The sequence below is a fragment of the Pteronotus mesoamericanus genome, unplaced genomic scaffold, assembly GCF_021234165.1.
Source record: "Pteronotus mesoamericanus isolate MK-2021 breed Mesoamerican mustached bat unplaced genomic scaffold, CSHL_Meso_final contig_170, whole genome shotgun sequence".
Lineage (NCBI taxonomy): Eukaryota > Metazoa > Chordata > Mammalia > Chiroptera > Mormoopidae > Pteronotus > Pteronotus mesoamericanus.
Window position 1 is genome coordinate 367,033 of NW_026555069.1, and position 18,562 is coordinate 385,594.

Consider the following 18,562-nt stretch of genomic DNA (forward strand, 5'->3'; position numbering starts at 1 on the left):
GGTGATGTGGGGGTCATTGTCCCCACACCCTGCACCCAGCATGGTTGGCTGCAGCCCTTGTGTGAGCCCAGAATGGTTTCCACCCAAATGAGCTTTAGATACACAGTCTTATATTGACCACACCCACACAATCAGATGGTGTTCAATTTTTTCAAAGATTGTATTTATTTACTCATAGAGCAGGGAATGGATTGAGAAAGAGTGAGGAAAACATCAGTATGTGGTTCCCTCTCTAGTGTCCCCTACTGGGAACCTCTCCTGCAATCCCAGCATGTGCCCTTACTGGGAATCGAATCTGTAACCCCTTAGTTCGCAGGCTGTTACTCAATCCACTGTTCCACACCTGCCAGAACCAGAGCTCAGTTTTGACATCGTCGAGCCCCAGGAGGGTGATGAGGCCTCCCCAGCAGGGGTGAAGTGACTTCCAGGAGCCAGACCAAGAGCTTTCCCTGGGTTTGCATGGTCAAAGGGTAAAGGTTCTCATGATGGGCAGGGACTTGGGTAAACTGACTGACCCACATGGGGCAAAGGAGTAATTACTCAGGATTTTCAAAATCAATGTTTTCAGATGAGGGTGACTGGGATGCAGAAGGGGAGGCTTGGAAACTCCCAGACTCCAGCATCAAAACATAGGCTCAGACCCCTGAGTCCACCTAACAATTGTAATAGCAAAGGAAAGGGGCATAGTCATGCATTGGGGTGCACAGCATCCCGGGATCTGGAGCAAGCAGATGAGAACACACCAGGGACTAGTGTGAGGACTTGAAGGGGCATTTGAGAGCCATTTTCTGCTGTCTGCGGTTTTTCTCACTTCACCACAGGTCATTGGTCAGCTGCCTCCTTGCAGGGATTGCAGCTTCTGGAGTATCCAAGAGTCCTGAGTTAGACGTCCTTCACTGGAGTTGTACTCAAAGGTGTGGGATTCACGTTTGCTCTGTGAGGTGAAAGGTATGAATGGAGGGTCTGCACTGGGGTTTTACTGTAGCCTTTGTCATTTACACACATGTTAAGTTCTCCCCCTGAGCTTCATCAGCCCTTTTCCCTGAGTCCCCTTTCATCACATAACTCTCCTAGTGGTAGATCATGAAATCGCTATTGAGGACGATGTGGGGAAGGTCATCTGAGTCTGATGGGACTGGGGAATACAGCAGCCATTTAAAAGCTAATTTAGGGGTTCACTTAACTGGAAGGGAGTGCCTCCATAGCTCTTTCAACATTTTTAGGGAGTTTGCATGATTGTGTTTGCAATCAGTACTGGCCAAAGTCGATTGCCCTCCCTGATATGGGGCCCTGCCCAATCCTTGAAGCCCTGCAGGGAACCAGTGTGACCCTCCCATCAGAGGGCCTTGGAACTGGAATGCCCCCAAGAGCTGTGTTCTGCCTACAGCTCTCAGGGCACACGGGCTCCTCCTGGGTCTCAGGCCTGCCCTCCTTGGACTGGAACTGAACTTGAGAATCCTCTGTCACACTAATTGCTCTTGCACCTTGAGTTACTCTGAACCTTCATCCTGTCAGGGGTCTCTTATGTCCTCAGACCCGCAGTGCAGAGGAGGACATGTGTCCCTGTCACAGGAATTCCGTGCTGAGGTTCGTGTGATATAGAGTTGGACCGAGTCCCTATCAGACCCAGTGTTGCACCAGTCCTTCCCCCATCACACAAGCTGCATCCAATCCTCCTTCGTTCTTTTTGTCTTGTTGGTTCCAGCATGAACAGGAGACCATAACAGGGGGCCACAGGCACACTATTGAAATTACTACTATTTTTCCTAACTCAGCACAGACTCTGGTCATGGGGGCTTCCTGTCCATTTCATACGATGATGTGTTGACCACATTCACCCAAGTTTGCTGTCCATCATTCCTGTGCCATGTCCCCTCCTTTCAGATCAGAAAAAAAAACAGCAAGAACACCTGTTTAGAGCAATAAATTCTTGTGAAAATGGCAGAAAAAATAGGTAACTCAATAAGCAAGATTTGTTCCATCCTCAGCACAAAATGGTATCCCCACTTAAAAAGAAGAGCAAGTGTGAAGATGCAAGAACACAGGTAAGTGTTGGAAACACAAGGGACACAGAAAAGGCGCCTCCCTCAGAACCACAGTGGCTGCCTGCTCCCGCATCTGTGAGACATGAAGGTCAAGGGCATGGGGTTGGGCCGAGTAAGGGAGCTGCGGGGGGGAGGGATAGGAGAATTATTATTTAATGGGCACTGGGTCAGTTTGGGAAAGTGAACATGTCTGGATTTAGATGGTGATGGTTGTTTCACAAATTTGTGAATGCACTTAATATCACTGTGTCCATTTAAAATTGATGAGCAAGGTGAATGTTAGTTAATGTGAGTTTAACCACACACACCACAAACATGCTAATGAGAGAGTGCATGTGTTTTCCAGGAGAGGTGGTCTTCCTGATCATGAAGAGTTTGAATAGCATCAGAATTGCAGGCAGGGTCTGGTATGGGAGGTCTTCCTGAGAGGCTCTCTTTGGGGCAAGGACCTAAGAAGGGGTGAGACTGTCTCTTGGGTGTTCCCATGGAAAATGTGATCTGTGAAGACGGGGAACCTGGTCCAGGATTCTGGGCCACAGAGTCCATGGCTGAGAACAGTGTGTGAGGTGGAGGTGTGAGGACAGGGAGTGTGGGTGTGTCATGTCCTGAGATGACCGAAGGGGACTCATGCATGCCATTATGTTCATCATACATGGGACTGTGGTGCACAGCTTGACCCCCCTTTTTAGGAGACACTTTTTCCCTATGAATTTTCACTTTGCAGAGCACTCTGAACAATAACCAAAATTTCCCACTGCTCTCACCTGATGTGGGAGTGAGGAAAATGATAGGACCTTTAACAGGTTCCACTTAGGCAGGTCTCATGGTCTGAAAAGCTTCTGGGAAATGGATGCAGAAACACCCAGGTGGCATCTGAAATTCATCTCTGAGCAGTGTTGCAGAGACAGGTGAGGGAAGAACAGGCATGTCCAGGTTGAGGGGCCTCTGGGTTCTCTTGAGGACGGAGAACACTGGGCTGGCCAGGGCCATGAGTGGGGCCTCAGGTCTCCTCCTCCACACTGGAGAGGGGCCAGCAGTGTGATACAGAGCACAGGTGATCCCTGGGGTACAGGTGTGCTGCTCACTGCATGAGGCATTCTCAGCTCCCTCGGGGTCCAGCTCCCTTTCCTTCATTCTGGTCACAGCTGGTCTGTGCTCTGTGTTCCTCATAGGTGTCCCGCAGCACTAGAATGACAGTAGTGCCATCCCCATCGCAGATACCACCTTGATCCCATGTGGCTGTACCAACCTCTCACTGTCAACTCTCTTGTCAAGATAGGGGGAGTTTCCTGGGACATTTTTCACCTAAGGGCATCTCACATCTGTTCCATGGATGCCATCAGTGTGTCAGATGTGCCCAGACCCCACTGCACACTATTAGATAGTGAGCAACGCAGTGGGCAGTTTCTGTATGTGGAGGGTGTGTAAGATAGGGAAGCAAACAATTTTTTTCAGCATTTACCAGGCTGTTAAATCCCATCAGGGGTTTGACCGCAGTTTAGTGCTTAATAAGAGATACAACTACTGTGTACTTAGGTTTCCCTTCATCTGTCACTTTGCCCATCATGAGCCCACACTCCCCTTCCCAGGACATCAGCCCTCAGATCCACCCCCAGAGTCTCAGGTGAATGCAGGTAAGACAGTTTCTAAACCAACTCCCTGTGAGCAGGAAGCAGGTCCCTTCGTCTTTGCACATCAGGGCACCTTCTGGCCCAGAGTCGTATCCTGTTTGTTTCTGGGAAAAGGTGGCTCTAGGGTCTCAGTGTCCCACATGGTATAGAAACCCAGGAGTCCTCCTGATTGGCCCATGTTTGAGGAGGAGCTGCCTGCCCTGAATGCAGTGGGACACAGGAAGGACAGAGCATGGATAACACCCGTGCTAGCCATAAGGCCTGGTCTAGACTCTAAGCAGCGGGTCCTAGCCAGTGTGGCCCATTCCCTGAAGCTGGACTGAGACAGAGGCTGTAATTGCACCACCACCTGCAGGAATGGGGGCGTCAGGCAGGTCAAGGGGAAGATTTTTTTTCTTTGTAACAATTTTTTAATCAAAGTTGATTGGAAATGTAATTTCATGTGAAATTATAATGATCACATTTGGAAACATTGAGTGTACTTATGTGTTTCATTGGATTTGGGAAATATTTGCATATAATGTGAACCCATTTTATTAAATAATTGAATGCCCTTTGCAAATAATATAGAGTGAATAAATCATCTAGTCCAGCTTTAATTTTCAATAGTGGAAGAAGGGCTGTCCATTGATGTTGAAAGACAATTTATCAATGTGAATCAACCTCAATTTTACTGGAGTGAAACTAAGACTAATTTGTTTACTGCATTAATTTGAGTTTCCTATCAGGCCATTTATTGGCATAAACATAACGGGAGTAACAATGGATTATGGAGGCTCTCTTAAATGTGCTTTGTTAGAATCTTATAAAGATTTCAAGATTGAGCTTTCATTACCGCATGGGGCACCAAAGCCAAGCCAGAGGCTCCAGGTCACCACTGTGTCATGAACACATGTGTCTCCCCTCTATGTGTATATGTTTAATTCCTCACCCCAGAGAGAACAGTATTAAAAAGTGAGGCTTTGGTTGGTGATTGGGTCAACAGTATGCCCTGTGAATGGGTTACTGCCTTACTCAGTGAGCTCAGAGATTTTGCTGACCCTACTTCCATGGTAGGAGTGAGCTGGAATTGTTGGATGTGATGCTGGAAGAGGGGCCTCACCAGAAGTGATGGACACCATGGAATATAATCAAAAGGAGACCAGGCTGCCTGACACTCAAAAGCCAAGACTCCAGAGTCAGGTGCTGAGGTGAAAGAGAGTGGTTTCATTCATGCACTGGAACCCAGAAAGATGAAATACTCACATCTGAAAGCCCATGAACATCTCTCACTGCAGGTACACCTTTTAAAGGGAGTTAGAGTGACAAAAAAAAAAAAATACAAAGAGACTGTGGACTTGCAGGCAGTGTCTTGGCTGTCCCAACATAGACCGTCACTGTCATCATTCTAGAACTGTTTTCGTGCCAGTTTAATTCCTGGATTGTGCCATCTGTGTCAGCCAAATCTGTGGTCAAGGCTATTTCTTGTACAGCAGGGATGGAATTGGTAGTCCTTACTATATACTTGTAAAACACCTTCAGTACATGAGTTAGTATGAGTTGGTTAGTACATCTTGACAATTCTATTTCATGGTAAGTTATATCAGTAGTTTATATTCTCTGTTACAATTCCCAGCTCTCAATTCTTCTTCCATATCTTTGGAGTTGCTGATAGCCTTTGAAGATCCTGAAGGAATAAAAAACCTGAGACTGTTGGAAAACAATTTCTTGAGATTTAAAAGCAGATGTATTTTCTGGAGGTCACTATAGATCAGATACTACTTTTATGGCATAGGAAGAACAAGTTGTAGAGAGATATGTGAAATGATTCAGACAAGGATTATAAACAGAAGAATGGTTAAATCTACATTAAAATATTTTATTTGGACCTAAATCCCTGAGGTATCTCTGAAAATACCAATAGACCAATGTGGAGTTCACATAAACACAGGGATATGGTGATCCAATGATTGTTGATGCCAGGTAGCCAGTGCATGGCTGTGGAGATGGAGATTTCCATCTGAGCTGAGGGGTCAATGTAAGAACAACAAGAGGAGTTGATGGTCATGTAAATCCTGCTGGTTCTGCTGGTATGTAGTCTAAGGCATTTTGATTCTCTAAGACAACTTTAGCTACAGGGACCCAAGTTTTCTTAATATTAGCATGTTATGTGTCATTTTTTATAGTCTCTGGGTGATAAAATTCTTGGGGATATTCTGCAGTACAGGCTGATGTGAAGCTGCTCCCCACCAGCGTCCTAGAGTCCATCCAAAGAAATATTCATTCTTCGGAATTTCTCCGGGAGATCTCATGCCATTTCGGTGAAGGTTAACAGGTTGCCCTGGAGTGCCACCTGTCAAAATTGTTTCAATTACTTTCTTGTGGGTTTCAGGAGGGAAATTGTCACCTCTGAGTCCCCCTGAACATGTTACAACCATATGTAGTTGGAGTATGTGTGGCAGTGAGACCTGAGAGAAAGCTGCTGTCTTTAGATTAATATTTTCCTTGGTAGACAATTTACAGAACAAGCCCAGTTCTAGCAGATGGAGGGCACGTTCAGGCACAAAGAGAAAGCTCTGTGATAACTTAAAATCTCTGAGGTGACATTTTAATGGGTTGAAATAGGCTTTCTGCTGCATTTGTCCCATTACCCTTATGATCGAGTCTGTTATGACAGTTTGGTGTTTGATAGGGAATATGTGTGTCCCAAGTGTATCTGAGGCTCCTGTGGAGAAATACTGATGGGTTGTGAGGTAAGTAGAGGAACCCCTTGCCTCCTCCTGCACCTCAGGGCTGTATCCTTGGACTAACCTTCACATTCACTTTCTCTTCCATTTGCTCTGAACCCCCTTTCTACCACATTCTTTTCTTTCCACACAGTCAAGGGGCAGGGGCAGGATCAGGTCTCCTGTCCGAGGGATTCAAAGCAGAATTTCATGGGACTTGGAGGAGGACCAGGTTCCTGTCCTATGAAGTGCCACACCAGCCTTCCAAGTCTCTCATAGTCTGTGTCCTTCCCTCCCCTCATTCCTCATCTGGCTCATTCCAGGATGGACGGAGACCATGACAGAGGACCCCGAGTTTACTATGGAAATCATTACAATTTGTCCTAACTCAGCCCAACCTCTGGTTACAGGTGCTTCTTGTCTATTTCATGTGATCACCTGTTAATTCCTTTCACCTGAATTTCCTGTCTGACTTCCCTGTGCTGTACCCCTTACTTATTGATAAGGAAAACAGCAAAAACATCTGCTTACAACAAACTGCATACTTTGAATATCATAGAGAAGGAATAGGACACTGAATAGCAAGATGTGCTTCGTCCTAAACACAAAATTTCATCCACCTGAAGAAGAAAAAGCTGACAGTTGCAAGAACAGAGATGAGCCTTGGACTCACAATGTGCAGGGAAATGAGTCACTCTCAGGATCACAGTGGCTGTGTGTGTCCACGTCTGTGAGAAGCTGCTGTGGTCAAGGGCATGGGGACAGATCCAGAATGTGGTGCCTGGGGTGTGGGCAGGAATTTGGAGTAGTTTTTAAATGTCACTTTAATTTAGTGTGAGAAAATGAGATTTTCTGGATCTGGATGGGGACGATGGTTGCCCAAGAATGTGGATGGACTTAGTGCCCATGGGGGTCCCTGGATTGCTCTGCCCATTTAAAATGGATTCTCATGGTGAATGATAGTTACTGTATGTGTTACCACAAACATCATACCAGCTCTAATGAGGAGTGTGCACAGATTCCCAGGAGCAGTAGTGTCTCCTGACACAGCAGGGCAGGAATGGGGTCAGGGGTCCAAGCAGGGGTGACATGGAAGGTCATTCTGAGGAGCTCGTTTGTGGGCAAGAACCTCAGAAGTAGTGACACTTCCCATGAGTGTTTGCAGGGAAATGGAATCTGGGACGAGGGGGGCCTCACCCAGGATTTAGGTCATAGGGGTCCCTGGGTTGAGAGAGGAGTGTGAGGTAGAGGCATAGGGACAAAGACATTGGGCAAGTCAATGCTTTAGATGGTGCAGGGCATTACATGTGTCTTTGTGTCTCTTCCAGGGCGATGCAATGTGGGTGGCATGTCATTAGGGCCCAGCACCCTCTTTCCCATGGTATCAGCAGGAGGGTGGGGGAGACACGTGACTGACCATGATGCTCACCCCACACAGGACAGTGTGGCATGGAATGGGACCTCCCTTCTCTGGAAACACTTTGTCCCATGAATTTTCATATTGCTGCATCCTGCATGCAGGTGCCCAACATTTCCCTCTGCTCTCACCTGGCCTGTGAGTGATAAAAACGACAAGACCTTCAACAGGCTCCACTTATCTGCAGTCATGGTCACTAAAGCTCCTTGAGAACTGGGACATGGAGACACCCAGGTGCTCTCCTTAAATGTGTTTCTGACAGCTTCACAGGGACATGAGAGGGAGGGGATGCCATGTCCAGGCTGAGGTTCACTGGGGAGGTGATGATCCATGTCACTCGGCTGGCCTGGGACATGGATGGGGCTGAGTTCCCCTCCTCCATGTTGTGGGTGGGGGCAGGATTGCATACAGGGCACAGGCATCACCTGGCGCAACGGTGTGTTGCTCATTGAAAAGTTGTTCTTCTTGCTTCTCCCCTTCAGAATTCACCTAATTTTCCTTCATGCTGGTCGCAGTTAGCCTGTGCTCAGGGCTCCTCACTGCTGCCCCACGGGGCCTTCAGGAGAGTGGGCCCATCCCTGTCACATACTTCACCTCAGTCTCATGTGGCTGCCCCAACCCTCGGTCTCAGCTCTCTTGTCAACAAAGGACAGATGTTCTGAGACATTTGTCAACTGAGAAATTCTCATGTGTGGCCCATGGGAGACCTCAGTCTTTCAGATATGCCCCAGTCCTTGTGCAAAATTCGGTGACGGGCATTGCAGTGGAAAGTTTCTGTGGATGGAGTTTGTGGGATACCTGATTTTGAGGTTTGCCAGGCTCGAGTCCCGTCATGTGTTCCAACTCAGTTTAGTGATAGAATGAGAGATACACCTATTCAACACTTTGGTTTCCCTCCATCTTTTGGTTACCATCACCTTGGCCTCAGGAGCTCCCAATCCCCTTCCCAGGACATCAGCCTCCAGAGCCATACCCAGGCTCATGGGAGAACAGGCAGATGGCAGGTTGCAAACTGAACACCTGTGACCAGGAAGCGGGGCCCATTGTCCACACCCATCTCAGGACAACTGATGGCCCAGAGTCAGAGCCTGTGTGTCTGTGGGAGAAGGTGCCTCCAAGGCTCAGGGCACTATGTGGTCTAGGAACCTAGGAGACCTCCTGAGAGGATCACCTCATCTGAGGGAAGAGGCTGCACTGCCCTGGGGAAAGGGAAACAAAAGGAAGGACCAAGTGTGTCTAACACTTTTCTCAGCTGCAGGCACAGAGACCTCAGCCAGGGCAAGGGAAAGACTGATCTTTACCGGGCAATATTTTCTACATGAAAATCTACATCGAATTATTTTTCATTGGAAATTATGATTATCAAATTTGAAAGATGGATGTACTTCATGTGTTTGTTTGGAATTGGGAAGATGTTTGGGCATAAGGTTAATCTGTTTTAATATCTACTTGAATGATCTATGAAATCAAAATTCAATGATCCCTCACCCAGTCCAGCTTTAACTGTTATACAAAGAAAGGGCTGTCAATTGGTCTGATTCAAAGTGGACTAATAACCCAACTACTCTCCCATACCTGACCTATACCATTGAGTCCAAGAGAAGAAATGTCCTCAGACCACAGAAAGACAGTGGTCTCAGTCTCTCCACATTTATGCAAATAGAGTTCCCCCATCCAAATTTCTTTCTCAGCTCCTGGTTAAATCTCCCCTTGGCTGTGAGGGCACACAGCTCTCTCCTCGCACAGGGCTGAGTCTCCGGGGAAGGCAGACCTGTGTGTAGAAGATGAGACTCCTGGGTCTCCTCTTGTGCCTGCTGACAGCCCCCTTGGATGAGTGTATCAGATGTCAGACACTGGACTATGGGATGGTGGTGAATGTACAGGGCGGACAGGGACTGATGCTTTTTGTCCCCAGGTGTCCGGTCCCAAGTGCAGCTGCAGGAGACAGGACCAGGACTGATGAAGCCCTCACAGACTCTCTCCCTCACCTGCACTGTCTCTGGTGTATCCATCACCAGTACACACTGTAGCTGGATCCGCCAGCCCCCAGGGAACGGGCTGGAGTGGATTGGGTACCTATATAGTGATGGAAGCACTTACTACAGCCCATCCTTCAAGAGCCGAGCCTCCGTCTCCAGAGACACGTCCAAGAACCAGTTCTCCCTCCAGATGAGCTCCGTGACCACTGAGGACGCAGCTGTGTATTACTGTGAAAGAAGAACACTGAGCAGAAGTCATCAAGAGCCCAGACACAAACCTCCCTGCAGGAAACAGGAAGGCTGGGATGCAGGGGTCACTCAGGACACCAGAGGAAGCCGTGGAAACCTACACTGTCATGGTCCACAGACTGTGACAGGCCAGGGCCAATTACTGGCTCCACTACTCCTGCATCAGCATCTGCTTCTGCTCCTGGGGAGACCCTGGTTCAGTGTCCACACTGTTAATATCCTTGAGGCTTCAGACAATGCACTCTGATATGGGCAACCTGTATGCTGTGTGTCAAAGAGACCCTCCACCCCCAAATCAGGGCTGCATTAACTACACTGTGTGGAAAAGTATACCCTGAGTGTGCACCTCCCCATGAGATGCCAGGATTTCTCATCATGGATTCTACAGGTCCCTGGTGCTAGTTGAACAGGAAACCACAAAGGTGGGCACTGCCCAATCCTTACATCAATTGTTTGTTTTTGTTCTGTTGTCACATTCAGCCTTTAAAATTTTGGGTGAGAATGAAGATCCTGCCCATATGCTAGGAACTGGGGAGAAGAGGGACCTGGTGTCTTTACCATGAAAAGTATCACTGTGTGAGTGTGTGTGTGTGTGTGTGTGTGTGTGTGTGTGTGTGTGATTTTTTGAGCAGTAAAAGTTCATTGGCATCAGTGACATGTGCAGGGATACTTACATGAGACCTGCAAGCAGGTGATCCCGGCACATCATCGTCTTTCAAAGCTGCTGAGAACTTCTGGACAACAGACACTGAGAAACCCATGCCATGTCATTCCAGATGAGACACTTCATTGCAGAGCTGGGGTTGGGGAGGAGGTGGCATGCAGAACTCATGATCTCTAGGCTCCTGCATCAGGAGTAGGTGGAGAGGGAACTGGGGAGGCATGTCCCCGGGAGGTTTCGGGTTTTTTTTTTTTTCCATAAAAAAAGAATCTAAAAGAAGGGTGGACATGGTGTGACTCTAAATATCTACCTCAATAACTGAATTTAGCACACATAGTACAAGAAGGAAGCCACAGTAAGTGCCAGTGTTTCTGCAGCTTCTTTATATCTGAATGTTAAGGGCCTGGAAACTCTGATCCAAAAATAAAACCTACAGGTATTAAACCCCAGAACACTCCTGATGTGTCTTTGTCCCTCAAAGGTGTGTCCTCAATGAAGAGTACATCCTATGAGGGGTTCACTCTTCTGTGAGAGGAACTTTGTCTACAGAGAGGTCAGAGGCCTGGCAGGGGACACATACCAGGTCACACTGATTCAAACTTGAACGCTGATCATCCCATTGATCATGTTCTCTGTGTCCTCTACCCTCCCCCACATGGAATCAGTTAATCAGGTAGGGAGTACTTTACCTCATGACTTGCAAATGAGAAGAGGTAAAGTAGGCTAAATATGGGTCTTCCTGTGCCCTGAGAGCATTACCCACAGCTATCCTCCCCTACAGAGTCCTGAAGGCACAGCCCCTCACCATGCGCTACTGTTGGGAAGCTACCTAGCTGGTGGCAGTGGCTACAGGTATGAGACTCCTTTGCTCTTGGGTAGAGAAGAAAACCAGGGGAAGTCAAGGGGAATTTCCACCCACTCCTGCCTCTGCTCCATTCATGTCCAATCCCAGGTGCAGCAAGTGCCATCTAGGGCTGAGGAGAGGAGTTATGGGGTCTCAGTGAAGGTCACATACAAGGTTTCTTGAGACACATCCACAAGTCATGCTGTGTGAGGCCCCAGGACAGGGCCTGAAATTTATAGGCTGGATCAACACAAATATTGCAAAATGCATAGAGGTCACAGCTTCTCAGAATGAGATTCCATCCTCATGGCCACCCCTGTCACCACCTCCTGTCTGCAGGTAAATCTTTTGGTGTCCTCAGACACAATTGTGTATTACTGTGCAAGAGGCTCAGTGTGATGACCCACTTCCTGAGTGTGTCACAAACCCTAAGAAGAGCGATGGTTGTACAGGGCTGAGGAGGTGACAGGGTGATGATCCCCCTGGCCTCCTCACTCACAGTCACAGAACAGAGACCAGAACTGATGCTGCCAGGGGCAAAAGTATCATAAGACCAGATGCACTGCAAGGAAGCGGCATGGAAGATGCTCTTGGAAGGATCCCTGCTATTTACTGTGATTTGCACATGGGCCACAATGGGAGCTTCCTTGTTTTCTGAATGAGAGATGTTTGCGGAGGCAGCGTCAGGGAATCTTGGGCCAGTTCAGCTTTTGGGAATTTGGACTCTAGTGACTCCCAAGAAAGGCCTAAGTTGTCCCGTATGTATACACAATGAAAGTGAGCTCAGGGAAGTGTAAGTGTGTGGATGTCAAAGATGAAATTCTGTGTCCTTTCCTTTGTCCAATCATCACAGAGATGGCACTCTGGCATCAAAATCAAGGGAGGGCAAGTGTTCCAGGTTCCAGCACTGTCTGTGACATCACAGAGTTCTTTAATTCCTTGCCGAGTGAGAGGTCCTAAGGGGTGGCATCCTCTGAGAGCACAGCCCCACATGCCATGTGTCTCTCTCCCTGGGATAATACTAATGATCATCACACAGGAGGGAGCAAGGCTGGGGAGTCCTTAACAAAGGGAGACCACACCCTACCCATTTGGTGTTCCTATGATAATGGAATCATTGATGGCAGACCAGGGGCTTTCATATGCACACATTTATTCCCATAGAATCTGCCAGTCAGAGTGTGAAAACCATTCAGTGGACAGAGGTGAAGGTGGTGGCAGGGTGACCCTGACTCCAGAGGCTCCAGGTAAGCACTGTGGCATGAACACATGTGTCTCCCTTCTAAGTTTATATGTTTAACCCCTCATCCCCAGAGAGAACAGTATTAAAAAGTGAGGAGACCTTTAACCAGGGGAACCTGAGGACATTGCAGACTCCCAAACTCTGCAAGAGCTTTAGGGCTCAGTGATATTGGCCAAGTCAGGGCATCTGGTAACTCCAGGGCAGGTGCTCTGATTTTCCAATAGTCCCCAGGTTTTGAGGCTCTCTGCTGGGTCGCTGGGTTGAATAAGGCTAGTTCTTTGTGCCCAGAGATGTAAAAGCACAAGGTGTCCTAGAGGGAGCATCCTGAAGTCAGGGTACTGACTACAATTCTAGAAAAGATATGCTGAATTGTCAATACATTGAGAACCCAGACAGGGTCCACTCCTGCAGGGTGTGGGATGGGCAGCAGGGGGCGCCCAGGACACACAAGATCAGGGATGCTGCAGAGTAACAAAAGCAGAGGAGCTGGGGAGACATTGACTATGAGGCCCTGGTTTTGTCTCTTTCCATGAAAACGTCGGAAACAAGAGCTAGACATTAGTTTCCTTTAACTATCTTATTTTGTCATAGAATATACCAAACTCATTAAGATATGAGACCTAGAGTAAATTATTTACAAGCCTTCTTTATATTTTGAATTCCAAGGAGCTGAGAACAAGGGTGGTTGTAGTAACTCAGTAGGTACAGCATTTGGAGACACACTGACCCAGAAATAAAACATTCATGTAATGAGGTCAGAACTGACCCAAGTGCTCTCTCTGTCACTGAAAGGTGGGCTCACAGTAAGGAGCATGTCCTGTGGGGAGATTGTTCTTCAGTGGGAGAAATTATGTCAGCATAGTGCCCAGCCTCCTGCCAAGGACACATATATGGCAACCCTGCCTAGACATGGAGTCTCCAGCTCCCACTAAGCATGGTCCTTGTGCCCACTTCCTTCTCTAAGGTGGGGTCATCTTCATCTTTGAAACTTTCTGCCTAATGAATATTCAAACAGGAAGAGGTAGACTAGGGTAAACATGGGTCTGTCAGTGCCCTGAGAGCAACACTCACAACCACATTCTCCCCTACAACGATTCCTGAAGGCACAGTCCTCACCTCGGACTGGAGCTGCAGAGTCTTTTACCTGGTGGCAGTGGCCACACATAAGGTACTCCCCAGCCCTGGGTAGAGGAGGGAATGAGGAACAGTTAATGGCCATTTCCACCCACTGCTACCTACTTTCCATTGAGGTCCTCTCCAAGGAGAATCTGGCACCATCTGGGGCTGAGGTGAGGAAGCCTAGGGATTCAGTGAACCTCCCCTTCAAGGCTTCTGGATATGCTTTCACCAGCTTCTGGAGGCACGGGGTGCAACAGGCCCCAGGACAAGGGCTTGAGTGGAAGGGAAGTGTTACCTCTAATACTGCTGGCAATAACCACACACAAAAGTTCCCAATCAGGGTTACCACGGCTGCAGACAAGTCCATAAGCTCAGCCTACATGGAGCTGAGCAGCCTGAGGGCTGAGGACATGATCTTCTATCACGGTACTACAGACACAGAGAGGGGGCGTCAGCATGAGCCCAAACAGAAACATCCCTGCAGGAAGGGCTAGGAACACCAGGGACTGTTCACATCCCCTAAACACAAAGAACATCTCAGGAGCTGGTTCATTGGGAGTTTTGAGTTGGTTTCCTGCGTGATTTCCTCTTCCTGTAACAGTTTCCCTCAAGACATCTCTCTGGGTTCCTCATTCTGAACTCAACTCTGAAGTCTCTGAGTTAGTCTGTGTTAAAGAAAGACTGATTTCTCACATAAACAAAAGACAGAGACTCTTTCAGACACTGTGGTGCCCAGTTCCAATGAATCATCTACTCTCTTCACCCACATCAGCTGAATCTAAGCTGACTTTCTGCTGGACCCAACACTGTAGCCCAGCCCCACACAGCTCAGTGTCCAAGGCAGCCAGAGCAGGGCACCTGCCTGCTGGACAGTGGACACCAGAGTCAAATGGAATTAAAGCCAGAAGGTGCACCCGCCTTGTGGTGATGATCATTGATTTAACATCATGTTCACAACACCAAGAGTAGATACCATGACAGGGACAGCAAGACACAAAACAGGTTGCTGTGGATGTCCAGGCTGATGGCAGACACACACACACTGAAGGGTAAGGAATGTTTATCATGCTCATAGGAGACATCTCTGGGAGGATTGGGAGAGGCCCTTCTGCAAGTCAGTCGCACTTTGAGAGACCCAGGAAAAACGACTGGCTCAGGAGTTTATTTTGTTGAGATGGTGGTGAGGGGATTCTGCCCACAGGGTTTGTGTGCTTTCATTTGACAATAACATCTGAAGGTGAGGCCTGGTCTTTCTTCGAAGATTTCCTATATGGACAGATGGAGAAGTGGCAAAAATGATCCATCAGGTACCAGTAGTCAAGTATAAAATAAAAGTGAGTTTGACTATGTATTTCACTTATCAACCATAAAAAGGGAGCAAAAATGAGATAAATGATCACTTGCATGGAGATCCACCATGTCTACAGAAAATGAAAAGAATGATTTTAACTAAGCATACGATGATGAAAATTAAGATGTTTGGTGGTGATGACAGAGTTAGAGAGGGGTCTTCATCCAACGTCTTAGGATTTTTCCACACAAGTTGATCAGGTTTTGGAAGGCCTTCACTCTGATGACTGCTTCAAAAAATTCCAGGCTCCCCAAAATCTGTGAGGATCATAAGTTTAACGAGCCCTAATAAACCAAACTTCAAATTTAAGAGAATTTTGTGTGATTCTTTGGATGTGAAACTAAACACAAAAACGAACACCATGGAGTTTCGCTGCTGCCTTTGCTGCTGAAACAACTTATATGTTTCCTTCCAATGAGGTTTGAGAGAGAGTTTACTGTACTGGCCATCACAATATGTAGAATTCACTGACAACTGCAGAGTCTGTTAGAGAGTTTGATTAGATAGGCAGCTTTAATCTGTGGGTGACATGAAGGGGTATTTAGCATGAACAGTTTTCACTATTCTTTCCTGACTGGAATGCAGCATGACCGAGGTCAGCTGTGAGTGCAAGTCACTAATTACATGGTTCCCTCCATTCTCATGTCACATGGGACAACTGATGTGTCTTGAGGGAAGCTGGTGGGTCACCAGTATGTTTGTGAGGACCTGTGGACACAGCAGCTCAAAGTTAATGAACCTATAAAAGTTTTATGTAAAAATGTTTTTTTAATCTTTACAGAGATTGTGGATAGTGGTGGCCAAGAGGTGTGGACACCTGACCATATGACACAGCGCTGGATTGTGACACATCTCTACAGTGAGCACTTCTGTCACTGCACAAAAAAATTGGGGAAAATGGAATCTCAAGCTGCTTTTATTAGCTGAGTGGAGTGTAGGTTTCTGTCATGGAATTCACTCCAGGCATCGCAGAAATGCACACAAAGTGACTACAACAAGTCCACACCCCAGACAGAGTGAAGCTGGATGAAACCATCCGAACTCTTCAAAGGGTCCTTGAGGACTGGCCCCTGGTCAAGCCTCACCTTCACTGCTGGGCCAGGATTTGCTGTTTCTGGTAACATAGGAGCATGAATCAACCTCTTCTGTCTCTGAAAGTTTTCATATGAGTGATAATTGAAAGTGATAGCAGTGTGTCTATCCCATGGATGCAGTTTCAGAGGGAAGTTTAACAAGATTCATTTGAAAGTATCTGATTCCAAATGACAACGGTTTAAAATAATCAAATATCTGCGGGAGATAGGCAGTTATAAAATTTTACTTTATTTTTACTTAAAACCAGTGTCTAAACATACACATTTTCCAGCAACTGCTTTGCATTCTTCTGTCGATTCATCTTTTGAGGGATCATATGGGATGATATTTCAGGTTAATGCTGCTTGCTTGGCACAATGAGTTATTAGAGAACTTTCTTAGCTTCCATGCTACATAGTTTTGTATTGACTTCCACTTTCACATTATTTCACCTTGCAGGTTGGATGAGGGCTTCAAACCTCCTCAAATAGTTCATGTGATGAAGTTTCCTGGAGACATGAGGACCCACTTTTTTTGTAGAGAATTCCATCAAATACTGCTTCCCAGACTTCTATTTCTTTGCTGCCCTTGACCTGATTCACAAGCTCTAGGAACTGCAGTGGCTAATGATATCTGGGCTTATTTTATTTTTCATTTAATTAATTTATTTTTTCAAATACATTTGTCTCTGCCTACCCCCCACCACTTTCCCTTGCCCACTCCCTCCATCCCTCACTCCCTCAACTCTTCCCCTTCAGTTTTGTCCATGAGTCCTTGCTACATGTGCCTTGACTCTCCCCTTCCCTTCCTTTTCCCCTGCCCCCCTCCCTCATTACCTCTTGTCTCTGTTGGTTTATTTTCCTTTCAGTGTTGCTGGTTTTCTTTTCCTTGCATCTTTGTATTGTTGGTTAGGTTCCACTTATAGGTGAGATCATATGGTATTTGTCTTTTCCCCCCTGGCTTATTTCACTTAGCGTAATGCTCTCGAGTTCCATCCATGCTGTTGTGAAGTGCAGTAGTTCTTTTTTTTCTTTCTGCTGCATAGTATTCCATTGTGTAAATGTACCATATTTTTTAATCCAATCACATACTGATGAGCATTTAGGTTGTTTCCAACACTTGGCTATTGCAAATTGTGCTGCTATGAACTTTGGGGTGCATAGGTTCTTTTGAATTGGCATTTTGGGATTCTTAGGGTACAGGCCCATCAGGGGAATCACTGGATCAAAAGGCAGTTCCATTTTCAGCTTTTTGAAGAAATTCCGCACTGCTTTCCACAATGGCTGCACCAGTCTGCATTCCCACAAGGAGTGTACTAGCGTTCCCTTTTCTCCACAGCCTCGCCAGCACCTGTTGTTTGTGGATCTATTTATGATGGCCATTCTGACCGGTGTGAGGTGATACCTCATGGTGGTTTTGATCTGCATTTCTCTGATGACTAGTGATGCTGAGCGTCCTTTCAAATGTCTCTGTTGGAAGCCCTAGCCACAGTGGTCAGTCAGGAAAAAGAAATAAAAGGCTTCCAAGTAGGAAAGGAGGGAATAAAGCTATCATTGTTTGCAGATGACATGATAGTGTACATAGAAAACCCTGTAGACTCTACCAAAAAACTCCTCACCTTAAAAAGTGAATTTGGCAAAACAGCAGCATACAAAGTCAATATTCAGATGTCTGGGCTGGTTTTAAATCAGAAGGAAGAATGGTTTTGGACAGAAAGTTTCTTTATTATTTTTTATTCTGGTTAACAGCTTCCAGATTTAACATTGGTGTGTGATCTATCAACACATAATACCAGGTTCAGGTTCTCCATGAGCCTCCAATAACTTTAGATCATGGCCATATATTACCGTTGCAGACATGCAAAGAGAGAAGATGAGAGTCAACCCAGACAAAAATGTCCATGCAAGAGAGGATGTGACCACCTTGGGTCTTTAGGTGTCCCTAAATTAATGGATTGTCCCAGAAGCAGGTGCAGTTGGAGCTTTGGACTGATTTCCTGTGTGGTTCCCTCTGACTGAAATAGTTTCCCTCAGGGAACTTCTCTGGTTTCCTGATTCTGTACTCACCTCTGAATTCTCTCAGTGAAAACTATCTGTTGTAAAGGAGACAATATTCTCTTGTGTCCAAAAGACTGAGGCTCTTCTGGAGCAAACAATGTGGCCCAGACCCACACAGCTCAATGCCCAAGGCAGCCAGGAGCAGGACATGTGCATGCTGGACAGCCAGCAACAGAGGCTCTTGAAC

The 18,562-nt window shown here is 46.7% G+C and overlaps 1 gene segment (V, D, J or C); it reads left to right on the plus strand.

Moving 5' to 3' along the window:
• The first annotated feature begins 9,582 nt into the window (after positions 1–9,582).
• On the plus strand, positions 9,583–11,659 carry LOC129064948 (immunoglobulin heavy variable 4-59-like). The segment is given in 3 exon segments: positions 9,583–9,634; positions 9,714–10,031; positions 11,640–11,659. Coding segments are annotated over 3 exon segments (390 nt in total).
• Positions 11,660–18,562: the final 6,903 nt, after the last annotated feature.